The 19128-nt window shown below is 43.6% G+C and overlaps 1 protein-coding gene across 1 annotated transcript in view; it reads right to left on the bottom strand.

Annotated features, from left to right (window-relative positions):
* LRRC56 (leucine rich repeat containing 56) overlaps positions 1-19128 on the bottom strand; it is a 167607-nt gene that overhangs the window by 32701 nt on the left and 115778 nt on the right. Inside the window, exons 5-7 of the mRNA XM_073604907.1 lie at positions 13436-13496; positions 10884-10980; positions 4458-4655 (exon numbers count right to left, since the gene is read on the bottom strand). Of these exons, the coding sequence (XP_073461008.1) occupies positions 4458-4655; positions 10884-10980; positions 13436-13496 (356 nt within the window). The remainder of the gene's footprint in view (positions 1-4457; positions 4656-10883; positions 10981-13435; positions 13497-19128) is intronic.

Genomic DNA, 19128 nt, shown 5'->3' with positions numbered 1-19128 from the left:
AATACAGACATGAGTCTTTTTGGGAAAGATGCAACAAGTTTTTCACACCTGGATTTGGGGATCCTCTGCCATTCCTCCTTGCAGATCCTCTCCAGTTCTGTCAGGTTGGATGGTAAACGTTGGTGGTCAGCCATTTTTAGGTCTCTCCAGAGATGCTCAATTGGGTTAGGGTTAGGGTTAGACTTAGGGTTAGGACCAGTCGGGGCTTTATGGCAGAGTGGTCCAACGGAAGCCTCTCCTCAGTGCAAGACACATGAAAGCCCGCATGGAGTTTGCTAAAAAAACACCTGAAGGACTCCAAGATGGTGAGAAATAAGATTCTCTGGTCTGATGAGACCAAGATAGAACTGTTTTGCCTTAATTCTAAGTGGTATTTGTGGAGAAAACCAGGCACTGCTCATCACCTGTCCAATACAGTCCCAACAGTGAAGCATGGTGGTGGCAGCATCATGCTGTGGGGGTGTTTTTCAGCCGCAGGGACAGGACGACTGGTTGCAACCGAAGGAAAGATGAATGTGGCCAAGTACAGGGATATCCTGGACGAAAACCTTCTCCAGAGTGCTCAGGACCTCAGACTGGGCCGAAGGTTTACATTCCAACAAGACAATAACCCTAAGCAGTGAGCACACAGCTAAAATAATGAAGGAGTGGCTTCACAACAACTCCGTGACTGTTCTTGAATGGCCCAGCCAGAGCCCTGACTTAAACCCAATTGAGCATCTCTGGAGAGACCTAAAAATGCCTGTCCACCAACGTTTACCATCCAACCTGACAGAACTGGAGAGGATCTGCAAGGAGGAATGGCAGAGGACCCCCAAATCCAGGTGTGAAAAACTTGTTGCATCTTTCCTAAAAAGACTCATGGCTGTATTAGATCAAAAGGGTGCTTCTACTAAATACTGAGCAAAGGGTCTGAATACTTAGGAATGTGATATTTCAGTTTTTCTTTTTGAATAAATCTGCAAAAATGTCAACAATTCTGTGTTTTTCTGTCAATATGGGGTGCTGTGTGTACATTAATGAGGAAAAAAATGAACTTAAATGATTTTAGCAAATGGCCGCAATATAACAAAGAGTGAAAAATTTAAGGGGGTCTGAATACTTTCTGTCCCCACTGTATATGGATAGATAGATAGATAGATAGATAGATAGATAGATAGATAGATAGATAGATAGATAGATAGATAGATAGATAGATAGATAGATATGTTAAACCCACAAGTGTTTTTTCTTACCACTACTATTCCTTTATACTGGCTTTTGAAAGTTACAAATGCAGCAATTTAGAAATTGGATGAAAGGTTTAGCACTGTTAAACGCTTTTTCAAAAATAAATAGTGCATTTTATATACAACGATATAGATCAGATCAAAATGAGGAACAAATGAGGAGGAAAGAGGGACAAATGGGACTTTGTTACAAATCAGGGACAGTTGAGAGCTATGTATACTCATCTTCTCTTTGCCACATGGAACACACATAGGGCTAAATCCTAGTACACAGAGGCCGAAAGTCCGGCGGCATTCGGTCCGTGTGTATGGCAGCCGGTCCGACAGAAGCCAGACGATCAGCCAGCTTCTGTCGGATGAGCATGCTAAAAAAAAAAAAAACAGCAGCGGACCTGCTCCCGATCAGCGCTCTCAGCCAATGGCTGGGAGCACTGACTGGAGTGTTCTGTCTGGAGGGCCGTCCCCCTGTAAGAACACAATAGAACAGCAGGGGAGATCACTGTACTAAGATTGGACGGTAGTACAGCGGCTCCGACCGACAAACTAGTAGTGTGTACTAGGCTTAAAGTGAAAAAGGTTAATTTTTTTAAAAATGACAAACATTATATACTTACCCGTGTGGGCGTGCTCACGAGTCCCATTGACACCGTCAGCAGGATTTGCCCCTGCCCCCCCGCTCTTGTGTCACTGTATTTGGCTCCCGCTGCTATCAATCTATCCAATCAGGAAGGAGACAGTGGCTGGAGCTGCTGGGCTCATGCTCGTCGATGGTCAGGTAAGAAAAAAGGGGGGGGGTCTGGGGCAGCTGCAGCACAGAAGGTTTTTCACCTTAATGCATAGAATGCATTAAGATAAAAAACCTTGAGACTTTATAACCCCTTTAAGGCTACATTCGTACAGTAATTTAGCAGCCATAAGGTGTGGCTGCCAAGCAGAATCAGTAGGTTCTTGCTGCCAGTTGTAAATATTGCTATCACACACTGTGTACGAATAGCGGCAGCTGTCAGATTTGTACTCTTACAAATCAATGGCCGGCGCTGTTCATTTTATAGGTGTCCTAGGTCGGCATTTCTGCAGAATTTTGGCCGCACACCAATGCCTCGTACACACGATAGGATTTTCCTACGAAAAATGTGTCATAGGACCTTGTTGTCGGAAATTCCGACCGTGTGTAGGCTCCATCACACATTTTCCATAGGGATTTCCGTCACAAAAAATTTGAGAGCTGGTTCTCAAATTTTCCGACCACAAAATCCGTTGTCGGAAATTCCGATCGTGTGTACACAATTCCAACGCACAAAGTGCCACGCATGCTCGGAATCAAGCAGAAGAGCAGCACTGGCTATTGAACTTCATTTTTCTCAGCTCGTCGTACGTCACCGCATTCTTGACGTTCAGAATTTCCGACCAACTTAGTGTGACCGTGTGTATGCAGGACAAGTTTGAGCCAACATTCGTCAGAAAAAAAATATGGAATTTGTTGTCGTTTGTACAGGGCATAACTGGCCACAGCTAATCATCCAGTTTGTATGCGGCCATAACACATACAATGCTATGTTGCTGTATCAGGATTGGAATGTATTGCTGTATCAGGAGATGGTGTTTAGAAGTCTCTGAACACAGCAAACTATCTGCTGCTAAACTGTTGTGTGAATGTAGCCCACAGCCTAGTACACACCAGCGGGTTGAATGGAAAAAACTGACAGCTCCAGTCAAAGCCGTTGTACTAACAGTCCTATGTTAGTACAGTGATCTCCCCTGCTGTGCTATTGTGTACTGACAGGGGGATGGCCCCCCCCCCGCCAGAACACTCCAGTCAGCGCTCTCAGCTATTGGCTGCCAGTGCTGATCGGGAGCCAGTCGGCTGCTGGTTTTCCAGGATACTTGTCTGACAGAGGCTGCCATACACACAGCTGAATGTCAGCCAGTTTTTTATTGAACCGGCTTATGTCGACCGACATTCGCCCCCTTGTGTACTAGGCTTAACTCTCCTCACTCTCACCAGCTAAATGGAGCTGAGGGGGAGTTAAGGGATGAAAAGCGTATGGAGCTAGTCAGCTGACAATAAAGTGAATGTATTTCTTTGTCCAGCATGGGCAAACTGGAGTTCACTTTAAGCTATTTACAGTCACATAGGCAGCACAGAAACAATTAAACTATATATATTCCCTTTAATAATAACATTCATTCATTCTAAAAAAGTATATTTTTTCTACAGTAACATATCCGATATACAGTAAAGATCGTTAAATTATATTTATTTCCCGTCACTTGTGCTATATTTTTCCAGCTTAGTCTGCACATCTGAGCTAAGGCCCTACTTGATGTAACCAGTAGCTCAGGCTCCCTGCATGTCAGACGTGAGATCACCAGAGGAGATGATCTCACCCCAGGTGAAATCAGATCAGGCTCTTGCACCAGATGCAGACATGGGTTGATAACCTTGTTAGAGGTTCTGTCTGGGGACAGATGGAACTTAACACAAGAAGAATAGACGCCATGCTAAGCAAAAATCCTTATTACCATTTTACAGTTGTAATCTTGAAACTTAAAGGGAACCTGTCTGCCTACATATATGGAAGGTGCCATTGCTGATTTAAAAGGGCACGCTCAGTGGCTATCATCTTTTTCAATGCTTCCCCTATTAGGCAAGGCACTGGCTATAAAAAGGCTTGCAGATCAGCTTTTCTGGGACTAAAAACGTATGTCTAGGAAAGATAATAAAGTAAATATATGCAGTATTTATCTGCAATATGTACACATTTCCTGATGTTTTCACTTTTTAAAAATGCTGCAAGAATTAGGTTATGAAGACGAAAAGGGGGAAAAAGTGTTCTGTAGTCCAACAGGGAAGACTTCACTCAATTTCAATGCAGTAGAGGCAGTCTTGTCAGAGCCCTGTAATGTTGGGAGTTTACTAAATTTCTGGAGGTATGAACAGGTATTTTTCTGTATTTGCAGTGTTTTTAAATAGGCAAAATATGGGAAAAAAATGCATGTATTTTCTAGACATAGACTTTAAGAAGAAAATCATAAAGGCTGCCATTGCTACACTCTTGCTTTGAAAATGTTTGTCACCTGGCTCTAATGCTGATAGCAACCCCCTTACCCCACGACAGAGTCACTTTATAGAATGGTTTAACAATAATTGAAGACCACATGTCAGCGATTTTTCAATTTTAATTAGGCATTGAAGGGGTATCAATGTTTTGTGTCGGGTCCACTTACCGTGGTGCCTTCAGGACTAGGTCGAACACACACAGAATTGCCTTCTATGGTGAGGGTTGTTAGATTGCTGCACAGTGCTAGGTACTGCAATTCACTTATCTGGTCGATGTTGTTACCTTCTAGGTCAAGGACCTCCAGATTTTCCAGCATGCTCACTTGACTGAGGTCTCTGAGATCATTGTAAGCCAGATAAAGCTCCTGCATTGGACAATACACTGTCAGACATAAATCACTGGTCAAAAAAAACAGCACCCCACAGATATCCCAAACAATAATACATTTTAGGCAACCTGATTGACTGAATGGAGCATTCACTGACCACACCAAAAAGGTGTATTCTTTAAATAGTTTCACAGTTGGTTTACCTTTATGATACGATATTGTTCTGCAAAAGAAAAATCTGGAGGCATCCCAAACGTTAGGTGTGCCTCATACCAAGCAAGAGTGAGGGATTTTAGAAACCCATCTCATAGATCTGGGCAGCTGTGAACTTGGCGTAGTCATTACAAGTAATGCAGTGGCAATATGCCTGAAACATTTGGATCAGAAACGTGGCCGATGTGCAGGGTCTTCATGGCAAAAACACTGGGCATCTGTTTGGACTACCAAGACAAGCTCACAAGCCCCAAAGTACACAGAATATAGAAATGCAATTATTTTAGTAAATATAAACTGCTAAAAAAAAAATTCTCATCAGCAGTAAAAAGCAGTCTTGTGACTTCTATCAGTCTCTAGTTAAAGCTTGTAGGAGGAGTTTTCATTCTACTCTGACTGTCCTATGAGGCTGCAGGACCCCGTCCCTCTGTCTGGACAGTGCTGATTGGCCCTGTACTGAACACATCCACCCTCCCAAAACAAAAAAAAATAGGATTTTTATAACAGCTTACCTGTAAAATCGTTTTCTTGGACATCATGGGACACAGAGCCACAGTAGTTACTATGTGGGTTATAGGCCACCTTCAGGTGATGAACACTGGCACACCCTAAGACAGGAAGTCCAATCCCTATATAACCCCTCCCACTACTGGGAGTACCTCAGTTTTTGTAGCAAAGCAATATACGTGTATCAAAAGAGGGGTCCCCCTCTGTGTCCCGTGATGTACTCCAAGAAAAGGATTTTACTGGTAAGCTGTTATAAAAATCCTATTTTCTTTATCGTACATCACGAGACACAGAGCCATAGTAGTTATTATGTGGCATGTCCCAGAGCAATGCCAACTGAGGGGAGGGAGACACAACAAAAGTAGGGCACCATGAGACTAGAGGACTTATACTGCTGCCTGCAGCACACTACGCCCAAAGGCGATATCCTCATGCCTTTTTACATCCACCTGATAGAATCCAGTAAATGTATGGACTGAAGACCAAGTTGCGGCCTTGCAGATTTGAGCCATGGAAGCTTGGTGATGCACTGCCCACAAAGCACTAACAGCCCTAGTGGAGTGCGCTTTGATTTGAGAGGGTGGAATCTTTATCTTCAAACCATAAGCTTGAACAATTACTTGCCGAAATAGTAGATTTCGATGCTGCCTGTCCTCTTTTAGGACCTTCAGGCAACACAAACAAAACATCCGTCTTTCGAATCTGAGCAGTTGCCCTCAAGTAGACTTTGACTGCTCTCACCACATCAAGAGAATGTAGTGACTTCTCTTCCGTAGAACAGGGTTCTGGAAAAAATGAAGGTAGAACAATATCCTGGTTTAGATGAAAACCTGACACTACCTTCGGTAGAAAGTTAGGATGAGGACGCAATACTACCTTATCCTTGTGAATAATTAAATATGGCTATTTACAAGAAAGAGCAGCCAACTCTGATACCCTTCTTGCAGAAGATATGGCTACCAGAAAAACTAGTTTCCTTGTCAAAAGAACCAAGGGAATATGCCGTATCGGCTCAAAAGGCTGTTTCTGCAATGCCGACAGAACTAAATTCAAGTCCCAAGGGTTCAGGGGTGACCTAACCGGAGGATTAAGCCGCGTTATCCCCTGAATAAAGCTACGAATCAAAGAATGCGAAGCAAGTGGTCGTTGAAATAATACCGATAAGGCTGAGACCTGTCCTTTGATAGTACTCAAGGCCAGCTTCATTTCTAACCCCATCTGCAGAAAGTCAAGGATTCTACCTATGACATACTTCCTTGGTTGCCAACCCCTGGATTCACACCAGGAGACATATGCCTTCCAGACCCTATAATATATGATTCTGGAGGCCGGCTTCCTTGCATTAATCAAGGTAGATATGTGGGTCTCAATCGCCAAACCGTTAAATTTAGCATTTGTAAGGTAGGATGGAATACCGGACCTTGCGAGAGTAGGTCTGGATGTGGTGGTAGGGTCCATGGGTCCCCTACCGCCATCCTTATGATCTCTGCATACCAAGATCTTCTGGGCCACAAGAATTACCGACTTCCCTTCCTGCTTGATCCTGCGAAGAAGTCGTGGAAGCAGCAGAATAGGAGGGAATGCATAAATCAGGGAGAACTGATTCCACGGGAACATCAAGGCACCTGTTTCACATGCTAGCGGATCCTTTGTTCTTGACACAAAGTTGTCGATCTTCTTGTTGAACCTGGACGCTAACAGATCTACGTCTGGGATCCCCCATCTTCGGCATATTGCCAGGAAGATATTGGGGTGAAGGGACCATTCTCCCGGGAACAACTGCTGGCGACTCAAATAGTCTGCCTGCCAATTTCCTATTCCTGGAATGAAGACTGCCGATAGGCAAGGTACATTATTTTCTGCCCAAGTTAGGATATGATTCACCTCTCTCTGGGCCACACGACTTCTCGTGTCCCCTTGATGTTTGATATAGGCCACTGCTGTGGCATTGTCGGAGTGGATCCTGACAGGACAATTCCGTTACCTGAATGTCCAGGCCCTCAGGGCCAAGCACGCTGCCCGAATCTCTAGAATGTTGATGGGCAAGGTCATTTCTGATCTGGACCATTTCCCTTGGACAGTCGCCTCTTCCAGGACTGCTCCCCAAACCGAAAGGCTGGCATCTGTTGTTACCACTTTCCAGGTAACTGGTAGGAAGGATTTTCCCTTCTGCAGATTCTTGGTTATCAACCACCAACTGAGGTTCTGGCGCACGTTTGGGGACAGACACATTGGGAATCTAGATCAGACCCAAGTATTCTAATCTCCTTGATGGTTTTAAGGAAGATTTCTCTAGGTTGAGAACCCATCCTAGGTATTCCAGGTAGCTGACTGTGGTGACCATACTTTGGTCTAAGCGGGCTACCGACTGGTCTATCAAGAGCAGATCGTCTAGGTAAGCTATAATCATTATACCTTGGGCCCTTAATCTGGCTAGAGGAGGGGCCAGGACCTTTGTAAACACTTGAGGTGCAGTAGCTAGACAGAAAGGCAGAGCTACAAACTGAAAATGAAGATTTTCTACCTCGAAACGTAGATATTTCTGACGCCAGACGTTCTCACCTTGTAGGATGGAGACCACTGATCAGATTGACTCCATGCGAAAAGAGCGGATATTCAGAAACTAGTTTAGATCTTTGAGATCTAGAATGGGTCTGACAGCTCCATTTGGTTTTGGTACCGTGAAAAGGTTTGAATAAAACCCCAATCCCTGCTCTTCCATGGGGACCACCGAGATCACTTTTGAGACAAAAGATGGTCCAATGCTTGAAAGAGAGACTTCTTTTTCTCTGGATCCCTGGGAACGTTTGATCTGTAGGTTTCCTTCCCCAGGACTTCTTTTGTCCCTGGGGTTGACCCTGAGGTTTACCTCTTGAACTTGACTACGGAGGCCGTCGTGACTGCCTGGAGGCTGATGCCCCCGGCCCTGGAGAAGGAGCTTGTTTAAATGAAATACGTTTACTCCTTTTCCTAACGGGCAAGAGGGTACTTTTTCAACTAGAAATTTTTTGGATTTATTTATCCAAATAATCTCCAAACAGCCATTCACCATGAAAAGGAAAACTAGCCAGGAGCTTTTTGCATGGCGCTTCGGCTGAACAATTTTTCAACCACAGTATTCTATTCATATGCACCAGCCCAAGCGTAAGGCGTGAGGCCCGAAGAATAGAATCTCTCATGGCGTCTTTTGCAAAACATAATGCCTGCTGGTAGCTCGGCTAAATCCTGGGCCTGCTGATCAGGAATAACCTTGAGCACCTGTTTAAACTGGTCTCTCAAGGATTGACATACACCAATTGCTGCCAGCGCAGGCCGAGTCACTGAACCTGCCAGGGAAAATGTGTTTTTTAATAGGAATTCCAACTTCTTATCTGTTGGATCCCTAAGCATTTGAGCATTGTCTACCTGACAAGTCAAACTTTTATTCACAGAGGATATAGCAGCGTCAATTGCTGGTATCGCTCATTTTTTAGTAAACTTTATCTGGGTGATCCTACTCAGAATACATAAGCTTTTCCAGCAATGAATGGACAGGAAAGGCATGCATGGCTTGAGGAGGATTTAGCGAACCCAAACAAGAAGTGGGCTTATCAACCGACTCAGTTGAGGGTAGCATAAATGTGGAACGGACCAATTCAGTAAGAGATTGCACCACCAATTTTTAAGATTGATCCTTCCGCATTTGACCCCTCAGAAGAGGAGTCATCAGCCTCTTCACGGTCCCCTGAGGGAAATTCATCTCCTCCTGCCCCCAGTTCCTCAGTTTGAGGGTCCTGTGTAATGGAAGGGGACCTGTCGCGTTTTGTCCCACTCTGAGATGCGATTAAAGCCGCTAACCTTTCTTCCAATCATATCACGGGTGAGGAAAAAACCTCTTCAGTAATATAGACAGGGGCTGCAATGTTGGAAACAGTTGCAACATTTGACGGCCCCAATGGCTCACTCTGACCAGGCACCCCAGAACTCTCAGGGGAGGATGCCATTGTAGAGATGAGACTAGGCTTTTTGGAGCTTGAGGGAGTCCCTTTTGAGCCCTTTTTTGGGGTGTTTCTACCTCCCCTTCTGACCATAGCCCGATGCACAAATACAGAGCTACTACCAGAAGAAAATGCATCCACTGCTTGAGCAATTGTCCAGCAACTGCCGCTGCTATTAATGCTCAGTCTGATGCTTCAGTAAATGTGTCAAGGGAATGCCTGTGTCACCACTTAGATGCCCCCTTTTGCTCTTGTGTCCCTCCGACAGCTGCAGTCAGCAAAATGGAGCTTTTTAAATGTACTCCCGCTCTGGACGTTGCCGCATGCTAACGCTGCGCTAAGCCACGACCCCTCTGTATTCCCACCGCGGGCCTCCGTGTGTGTGTGTGGGGGCGAGGAGGAGAGCTGGTGACAAACCGCCGTGCAGAGGCAGTGGAGAATGGAGCGGCATCCGCCGATCGTTCTGGCTTCCCCCTATCTATCCAGGGAGAGGGGGAGAGCTTCTGCCCAGGTGGGGGGTGTTTTTAGAAAAAGATCTCCTCCCAACATCTTACCGGAGGCCTGGGACTGCTAGCCAGAGGGATGTCTGCAGCTTCTGCTGACACAGAGTGACCTAAGGAAAGCATGACAAGGTACGTGCTCTACACAGCTCCCAGTGGTGACTATTAGGCATGACAACATTACTTTTAGGACACAATTCATAAGAAAATTTAAAATACCTTAGAAATCTCAACTTACCCTTCCCGCCGCAGGGATTCTGTGGTAAAACCAACAGACCCAATCTTCACCCCTCACGGTGGGCTCCGTTAAAAAACCTTCAGGGACCAGAGCCCCTTTTATTGGGGGATCCACACCCCTGGACCCGTAAAGCACTCCGCCAGGAAACTTTATGGCTGAAAAAACAAAGCACTGGATCGCAGGGTCCAGTTCTCTACCCCGCCACGAGGCCCGGGTACCATTCAATTCGGCCTGAAAAGACACTTTGAATGGATCCGGCTGCATAGCTAGCTCCAGCAAGGATTGCTCCTGCGGAGCTCAGCCTAGCACAGCTTTACTCGCGACCAACACCTAAGACACTGGCAAAAAAAACTGAGGTACTCCCAGTAGTGTCGCCTTCTTGTATTCGGGGGTACAATAATAATGTACATTCACTAATCAGTAATGAGACCGATCCGCTATTGTTCCAGTTTTCAGTGTGATTATGTAGTGCAACATGGATGTGGTTCGCATGTTCTAATATATGTGTTGGCATTGCACCTCAGTACTACAGGAACCTTTTCCAAGATTGAGCAGTACTGAGTTGCATTGATGTGAACAGGCACCATTGCCAACAATGATGACTTCCATTGTTATATGATTCTGTGTAACTCACGTCGCATCTGAAATCGCACTAGTGTGAACGGAGCCTAAGGCCTTTATTGTTGAAATGCATTAGAGGAACTGCTTTGCTTTTATGGAGCCGTTTGGATATTTGTCATTAAACTGTTGGGACAATTGAAGCCACATACAAGATTTTCCTTTGAAACATATGGGTGATCACTGGAAAAACCAACAGTGATAGATTTACCTTAAGGGAAAAGAAGGAGGCTATGCCATCAAGGTCTGTGAGACAGCAGCGTGCCAACCAAAGTACTTGCAGATTTGACAGAGAGGTGCCAAGATCTCTATGAAATGAAAAATTAAATTAACAACAGTTCATAACATATCTTGTATACAGGCATGTTTATTGCTGGGGTATTTGTTTAATCATTTACAAAGTAGTTGATTTTGAACAGTAAATATGTCCTAAATGTATTTTCTAGCAAAGTGCTTACTATACAGCACTTGTTCAAAAAAGTATTTGTAAAAGTATTTGCAAAAGCAACAAACCAGGTGGCTTCTACAAATTTCCATACTGCATTAAAAGAGTAGATGGAATCTCACACACTATAAATAGTACCTCTACTCTTTTTTTCTACCAGTTTTTATATCCAAAACCGAAATAATTACTAAAAAGACTAAAGCTAGGCAACTACCATTTCTATAAGGAGATGTCAGAGATGCTGACTTCTTAACCACTTGAGTACCAACCTGTAATATCCCTTCATTACTAGGTAATTTTTCAGTTTTCAGTGATGTGATAGTTTGAGTGACAATTTCTGTAATGCACTACTGAGTTTTGCTATATTTTGCCAAAGATTTGCCTTACTTTCTGTTATACAACATTTCAAATATAAATGCCAGACATACATTAACACCCACAAATGACTCCTTTTTAGAAAGTAGACACCCTAATGTAATCTCATTTTTGCCATCATTCTTTTTTAAATTAAAAAAACATGTTGGTACTGGTGCACTAGATACAGCATATCAGTATAATTTTGAGGTCATACACAGAGGGAAGATAAGGTGAAGAGGTTAATATAAATTATAAATGTCACATGGGAGGATGGCTATGAGGGGGTCAATGTGCAGATGTACAGAATAAGAGTGGTTAATGCTTTAATATACAGAGCAGTGGCGGCTGGTTGTTTTTTTTTTTTTTATTGGGAGGGGGCGGCAAACAACCACTCCCCCCTGAGTGGCCGGAGGCAACTCCCCCCGCCCCCCTGCTGTTTGCCGGTCGGTCTGGCAAAGGTAGGCAGTGTGCAGCGGCTCCGTGTCCTCTCCTCCATCGGCGGCTTCCAGTCGGCAGCCCCTTCCCTCCTCCTAGGCATCTAATAGGATCGCCTGTCCTTATAGCCAATAGGGTGACGGGTCCCAAAATCCGATTCCTGATTGGCCAGGAGGAGGATCAATGTTACAGTAGCGAATATTCATTCGCTGTTGTAACACACCTGGGTGGGCTCCGAGCGCATTCTCTGCCCCATCCTATTTTGAAGTCTATTAGGGCCTCTGGCTGTAATAATGTGCTTCAAAAAGACACCCACCCCGCATTGGAATTCATGCATCCAGCATCCTGAAAGGGGCCTGATGCATGAATAGGGGGAGGCGGCGATGGTTAGGGGGGGCGGCACCCATGCGTCCTTAATGGACGGGCTGCCCCTGATACAGAGAATTGGTGAAACCTCGTGCTAAGGTGTAAAGAATAAAAAAAAAATATATATATATATATATATATATATAGTAATTACTAAACTTGCAGCAGCTGTACACAAGGAGCTATTCACTTGAATAGCTTGCAATCGTGCAGGAAACTAATTAAAACAATGTGCAGATATGTCCCAAAAATTCTATTGAAAGTGCTCATGTGCTGTGTAACAGTTGTAACAAAAATAAAAATTCATATATAAACAACGAAACCAAATGATATGATTATATATTGCAAAATGTCCCTATAAAATGTGCTCTTGTGCTCCAATCCTTTGTTAAGTGCAACATGCTCCAAACTTCCACTATGTGATGTGACTCACTCTGCGATGTGCCCGATACAGAGACTAATATACAGAGACAGGATGGAGATCAGATGTACAGATCACACATTACAGAAGAGAAAGGTTGTGGGTAAAGGGGTTTAAAAAAGATCCCACAAAATGGCCATGTCTAAGGACTAGCGTCCGAAACGCGTACACTGTTTTACAGCTTTGTACATGTATTTAATAAAGAAATACCATTTTGGATGCCATCCTGAGCGCCGACCATCTCTTTTCTTAATAAACGACACCTTCCTGCCTGCTCACAGTGATCCCTGGAATGTAAGCTGAGCTGCACATGCGTAGCCCAGCTTACAGCGGCCAGCCCGATCCTATGTGCCAGGATGACTAGCTCTTGCATGTGTGCAGGAGTGACGTTACCCTAATGAAGAAAGCCCAAAAACGGCACACAGGAGAAGATGCTGGCGCTGGCAGGACTGTTAGAAAGGTATCTATGGGTTTAGTTCTGCTTTAATGCCAGGAGGTGGATGAGACTTTCTGACATGATCACGGTGATCCACTGTCACATGATTGGGAACCTGTCCCATCGGCTCCTGATCATAAACAAAGACCGACAGCAGTCAGTGACAGCTCAGTAAGTGTGCTGGGAGCGCACAGTGAGCACAGAAACCTTGGCCGTAATGGACATGTATGTGCAGCGTTTGAGCACTAAAGTAGGCAAGAGGTTATTAAGCAAAAATTATACAACAAACAACATTGCCCGTACCTTATTGTCAATATGACACTGTTATTCAGCTTTAGTTGTCTAAGGTTTGGCATGTATGTACCTAAAAAAAAAAATGCAATTTACTTTTTGGCAAAATATTTAACACCATGAAAGTAAAAGCCAATACACGATCAGTTGTGGTAAGTACAATAATGAAAACCATTCCTGATAGAAATATGGAGGCTGGTGATTTCTCATTTTGAAAATTCTAGTTTTGCTTTTAGTTAAATTTGACTTGAATGTTATGCTGCTGTGATCTCTACAGTGCTCAGGAGCTAGTGACTGAATCATGTATTCATTAATCTCATTTCATTCCCCTCCTCCATTGTAAGAGGACGGGGAGGGCCCTTAGATGTAAACACACACAGTCATGCATAGCTCCCAACTGTCCCTGATTTCAAGGGACTGTCCCTGATTTGGAGCAATGTCCCTCTGTCCCTCATTTTAATCTGATCTATATAGATGTATATAAAATGCACTTTTTATCTATCAAAAAGTGTTTTCCAGCACTAAACCTTTCATCTGATTTCTAAATTGCTGCATTTGTAAATTCCAAAAACCAATATAAATGAATAGTAGTGGTAAAAAAAGCACTTGTGAGTTTAACCAATCTTGTTTTTTGTACAATTCTCCTTTAAGGGGGTGTGGCAAGGGGTGTGTCCTATGCCTGCACACTTTTGCTGATAGGTGTCCCTCATTCCCATCTCAAAAAGTTGGGAGGTATGGTTCATGTGATTGCTGTAATTGTTCTCTCTAGGACCAATCAGAGTGATCTGAAGGCACAAAGTAGCTTGGATCAGCTCTGTGCACAGAGTCTATTGATAAAGCCATCCTCGGACAGCTTGGTTCACAGACATTAAGCAAGCCATAGATTATACAATTTACTTTTCTGCAACCACGGGTTGCAGGAAAGAAAATTGCTTGATTTTCCCATGAACACAGTCATTGTTGATGGGGGAATCCCTCCTGCTGCTCTATTGTATTCTGACAGTGGGAGGTTTCCCAGCCATTAGAATATAATAATTGCACAGGAAAAACCCAACAGGCTGGTTGTACTGCAGTCGATCAACTTCAGTACAACCAGACTGCCCATAGATGGTTTGAAATTCAGTCGGTTTATGCTGAACTGGCCGAATAGCATTCCATCAATGGCCAGTCTTATTGTGTGTAGCAGCCACTTTGCAATGCTTTATCCAGAGTCCTTTATTAATGGCACTGGGTAAACATATGGCAGTATAAAAGTGTTAAAGGAGACATACATTAGAAAGAGATCAACTTAAAGAGGTCATAAACCCAATAACAAAATGTAATATATTGCAGCTTACCAATCATTAAATGTGGAGGCTGCATTAATTTTCTTTTCTATGCTTTTTCCCCCTTTTTTTAACTTTTATCTGACCAATAACACACCTTCTGTATTAGATTGCCTACACTCTGGGGAATTTGGACAGCAGCATTGTTAATCTGGAGGGAGGGGGTGTTAGATGCACTAACAGATTGTATACAGTTACAGTTTTAAAACAGTTTTTTTTTGTTCCTCTTTGGGATAAAGGTTTTACATCAATAAAAACTGATCAGTGGAAGCACCCGTCAGTGGTATATGGATTGCCTCTGTAACTGATACATCAGACAGTTTGTTCTGTTGAAAAACAACAGACTTGATCACCAGGCATAAGCGTACAAAAAGAAAACTATTGCAGCCACCACATCCAATGATTGGTAAGCTGGTGAAAATAAGGCAAAGAAAGCCTAAAAAAAAAAAAAAACTTATAGAGCCATCACATCTAAGAATTGGTAAGCTGCAAAATAATGAATGTTTGCTTTTGGTTTTATTACCACTGTAACATTAAGCAATGTTATCTCATTTATATTTTGTAATCATCTATGGATATGGGGCAGCCTTTTTGATCCTCCCATCTTACTATGGCTTGAAAACAATAGACCTTCTGTAGTAATGACTGGTGGGCAGGCACAATGTTACATAGACTGCCTTGGCTTGTACCTGGAAATGCCATTTCAGTAAAAGAGTTATGTAAGGGGTGTCCAACCTTTTGACTTTTCTGGGCCACATTGGAAGAAGAGGAATTGTCTTGGGCCACACAAAAAATAAACCAACTAGAAGGATAGCTGATGAGCGGAAAAAGCAAGCAGGTCACAAGTTAGCAATCACTGATGTAGATAATGAGTAATAAAACTTCATTTTTTTAATATTTTTCATTATAATAGTAAAAGGGGGCAACATAAAACGAGTGTTCTATTTGACACTGTTTTTGATAAACTAACGCATCAATATCTGGTTCAATGGATGTAGTAGCAATTCTCAATTAACTCTTCAGGTGCTCATCAGATATTTTGGTTCAAATGTTGCCCTTTTGTGTGCTTCAAGTGGTTGTAAAGGCTCAAGGCTTTTTACCTTCATGCATTCAATGCAGTAAGGTTAAAATCCTTCTCTGTGCAGTAGTCCTCCAGCCTACCCTAATACTTACCTGAGCCCCATCTCGATCCAGCGATGTGCACGAGAGCCTTGGCTCTCTGGGGACTCTCTCTCCTCATTGGCTGAAACAGCAGCTTTCAATCACAGCCAGTGAGCCAATGAGCAGAGGTAGGGGGCGTTCCTAAGCCGTGGCTTTGTGTTTGGACACACACAGCTGCAGTTCAGGAACATGCCTGCTTGGGTGCCTCCATCGCAAGCTGCTTGCTCTGGGGGCACTCGGCATGAAGGAGGGGGCTAAAAGCGCCAGGGTGGGACCCGAGAAGAGGAGAATCAGGGCTGCTCTGTGCAAAACCACTACACAGAGCAGCTAAGTATGACATGTATGTTATTAAAAAAAAAAGAAAGCTTTAATATCACTTTCATCCTTGAAAATAGTTGCTCACAAATATAGGTGCTGCCGAAAACCGATGACATAAATAAGGCGTGATTGTGAAGAGTGCAATATTTTTCTTTTGGAAGATAAAAGAGACACTTTCAGTTTTTTTTTTTTTTTTTTTCCGGACGCTCGTGTTCTTTGTATTTTCCTAAAAATTCCAAAAAAATCAACATTTTTAAGTGAGTTTACGATTTTGTGTTGGGCCGCATTCACAGCCGTCCCATGGGTTGGACACCCCTGAGGTATGTCCTTATTCAAAAAAGGCGTGATTTGGTAATGCTGACATATGCCCTGATGATTTATGAGGTGTGTGCCTTGTAAAGTCTGCATCGCTTAATGAATGACTAAGGACTGGTGACTTATGTTGGTGCTGAGTGTGCATGTTACTCTCATGTAATATGAAATCATCACTAGTCTGCCAGACATAATCTTTCACTGGTTACACTGCACCTAACTGAAGGCTAAAACATGATCAGTTGCTATGTTTTACTATGTATCATCACCTGTTGTGCCATGATTAAATAAAGACCATAATGCTTTGTTTTGATACTTGGAATTAAATATACAGTGGCAACAAAGTTTTGTCTTGATTGCAGCCAGCAGTACATATGGGTATTCTGATCTGTATTCTCAATAAATGGGGCTTCTGCAGACACCCAAACATGGGAAAAAATGCCTAGTGACAGTTATGGCGCATGTATAGGCAAAACTCTTTTTCTCTTTTGGGTAGCGTGTTAAAATCCCTGCCAGTTTATTTCTTGCTGCCTGTGCACCACTGGGTACAGTTTTGTTCCTGTCTCAAAGCTAAAACAGGATACTAGAAAAAGTATAGGGAATTTTATTCTGAAGCTGGCTATAGATGCATCTTTTTTTTTTTTTTTTTGATCAGCTGGTGGGCCAATCAAAAAACCCCCCAACAGACTCCCCCATCCACACAAGTGAGGTGGATAGGAGAATCCTCCCCACTGAGCTATTGTATTCTAATATGGGGACAGGGTGGGGTACGGGTAGACAGCAGGGTAGAACACAGGTGTTTAGCAGTGCAGAGTACAGGGGGTCAGGAGGGCACAGTATAAGGGGGCAGAAGGGCACACTACATGGGAGCAGGGCACATAATTACATAGGAACAGGGCACATTATATGGGAGGAGGGCAGTAGTGGTTTACTTCTCATGCAGGAAAGCGGCTGTTCTGGCACGCTGTTCCCCACCAGCCCCCCTCTTGTCCATCACATTTGATGTCACATACTATCACCTGGGATGGACAGGAGGGGAGGAAGGGCAAACAGGGAACAGTGAGGAAACTCCTCGCTTTCCTGTGCCGCTCTGCATTTGGGAGATGCGATTTAAAGGCTGGGGTGGTTGCCACTTTTTTGTACAGTTGGGTGAATTGGTGCGGGGATGCACTGGATGCCTTCGCTGCCATTGTGCTCTTGCTGAGCGCCACATGCATCCTTGAGCCTTTAAGGAGGGGTGGGCTCCCTCCAGGCATACCATGCCCTCAATCTATCCATTCTTATACATGTGCTCCCACTAGGGAGGCTCTGAAAATTTAGAGTAATGCCGCGTACACACGGCCGGACTTGCCAACGGGCTAAACTCCATCTGCATTTCCGACGGAAAGATTTAGAACATGTTCTATATCTGAGTCCGTCAGAAATGCCGACAGAAAAAGTCCGATGGGGCATACACATGGTCGGAATGTCCGACCGAAAGCTCCCATCTGACTTTTTCTGTCGGGAAGTCCGGCTGTGTGTACACGGCATTAGGATGACAGTATTTACAGAGGTTTCTTGGCGTGAGCACCGTGGCTTACACATATTAGCAAATGTTTGCAAACAAAACCCACTGTTTTTAACGTAAACTGTAATCCAAGGCCAATTTGATTGTTTTGCAGGTTGGCAAGTATGCTGGGAAATCGTTTGTTTGGTAGAATGAATCTACCCGTCAGTTTCCTGCAACTGATGGGTAGATTTTGCGGAGCCCCGTTTCAGAAACCCTGGTCTAACATTTCCCCAATCCAAAACAAAAAAAAATATTTTGCCTAGTTATAAACCTTTTAATCCATTTAGGGTTTACTGCATAAGACCGGTTTCACACTGGGGTGGTGGGTGCGTCAGCCGATATTTTTAGCTGCGCTTTACCCTCGTTTTAGCGGCGCTATCCGGCCGATAGCGGGCGGTTTTACCGCCCGCTAGCGGACCAAAAAGGGTTAAAACTGCCCGCAAAGCGCCGCTGCAGCAGCGCTATGCCAGCGGTATAGCCGCGCTGCCCCACTGAATTCAATGGGCAGGAGCGGTTTATACACCGCTCCTTCACCACTCCAAAGATGCTGCTAGCAGGACTTTTTTCAGCGTCCTGCTAGCGCACCACTCCAGTGTGAAAGCCCCCGGGCTTTCACATTGGAGAGACAGCAGTGGCTGTTTCAGGTCGGTTTGCAGGCGCTATTTTTAGCGCAATAGCGCCTGCAAAACGACCTAGTGTGAAAGGGGTCTAACTGTCTGTTGTTCCTGCACATAAAAAGTTGGAATGACAATTTTTCACATTGTGAATGTTTTCAGAAACATGTCATTTCAAATGATGGCCACACACACGCATCAATATTATCATTCGATCAACTGTTCAATGCGACCAAACAAGTCAAGTAAATATCAGTGTGTTTAAAAAAAAAGTTTGTAATAAACAACAGAATAAATTCATATTTTAATAGTTTATTTGGATTTATTAATCTATTTTTTTAAGTTATTTATTGATCTATTTATTATTAGTGAGTTCCTTGTTATCTTATTTATGATCCTATTTTCAATTGATATTTTCAGTTAACC

Source organism: Aquarana catesbeiana, linkage group LG11 (genome assembly GCF_042186555.1).
Source record: "Aquarana catesbeiana isolate 2022-GZ linkage group LG11, ASM4218655v1, whole genome shotgun sequence".
In the NCBI taxonomy this organism is placed as follows: domain Eukaryota; kingdom Metazoa; phylum Chordata; class Amphibia; order Anura; family Ranidae; genus Aquarana; species Aquarana catesbeiana.
The sequence above is the reverse complement of the archived record's forward strand: the minus strand, read 5'-3'. Positions and strand labels throughout refer to the sequence as shown.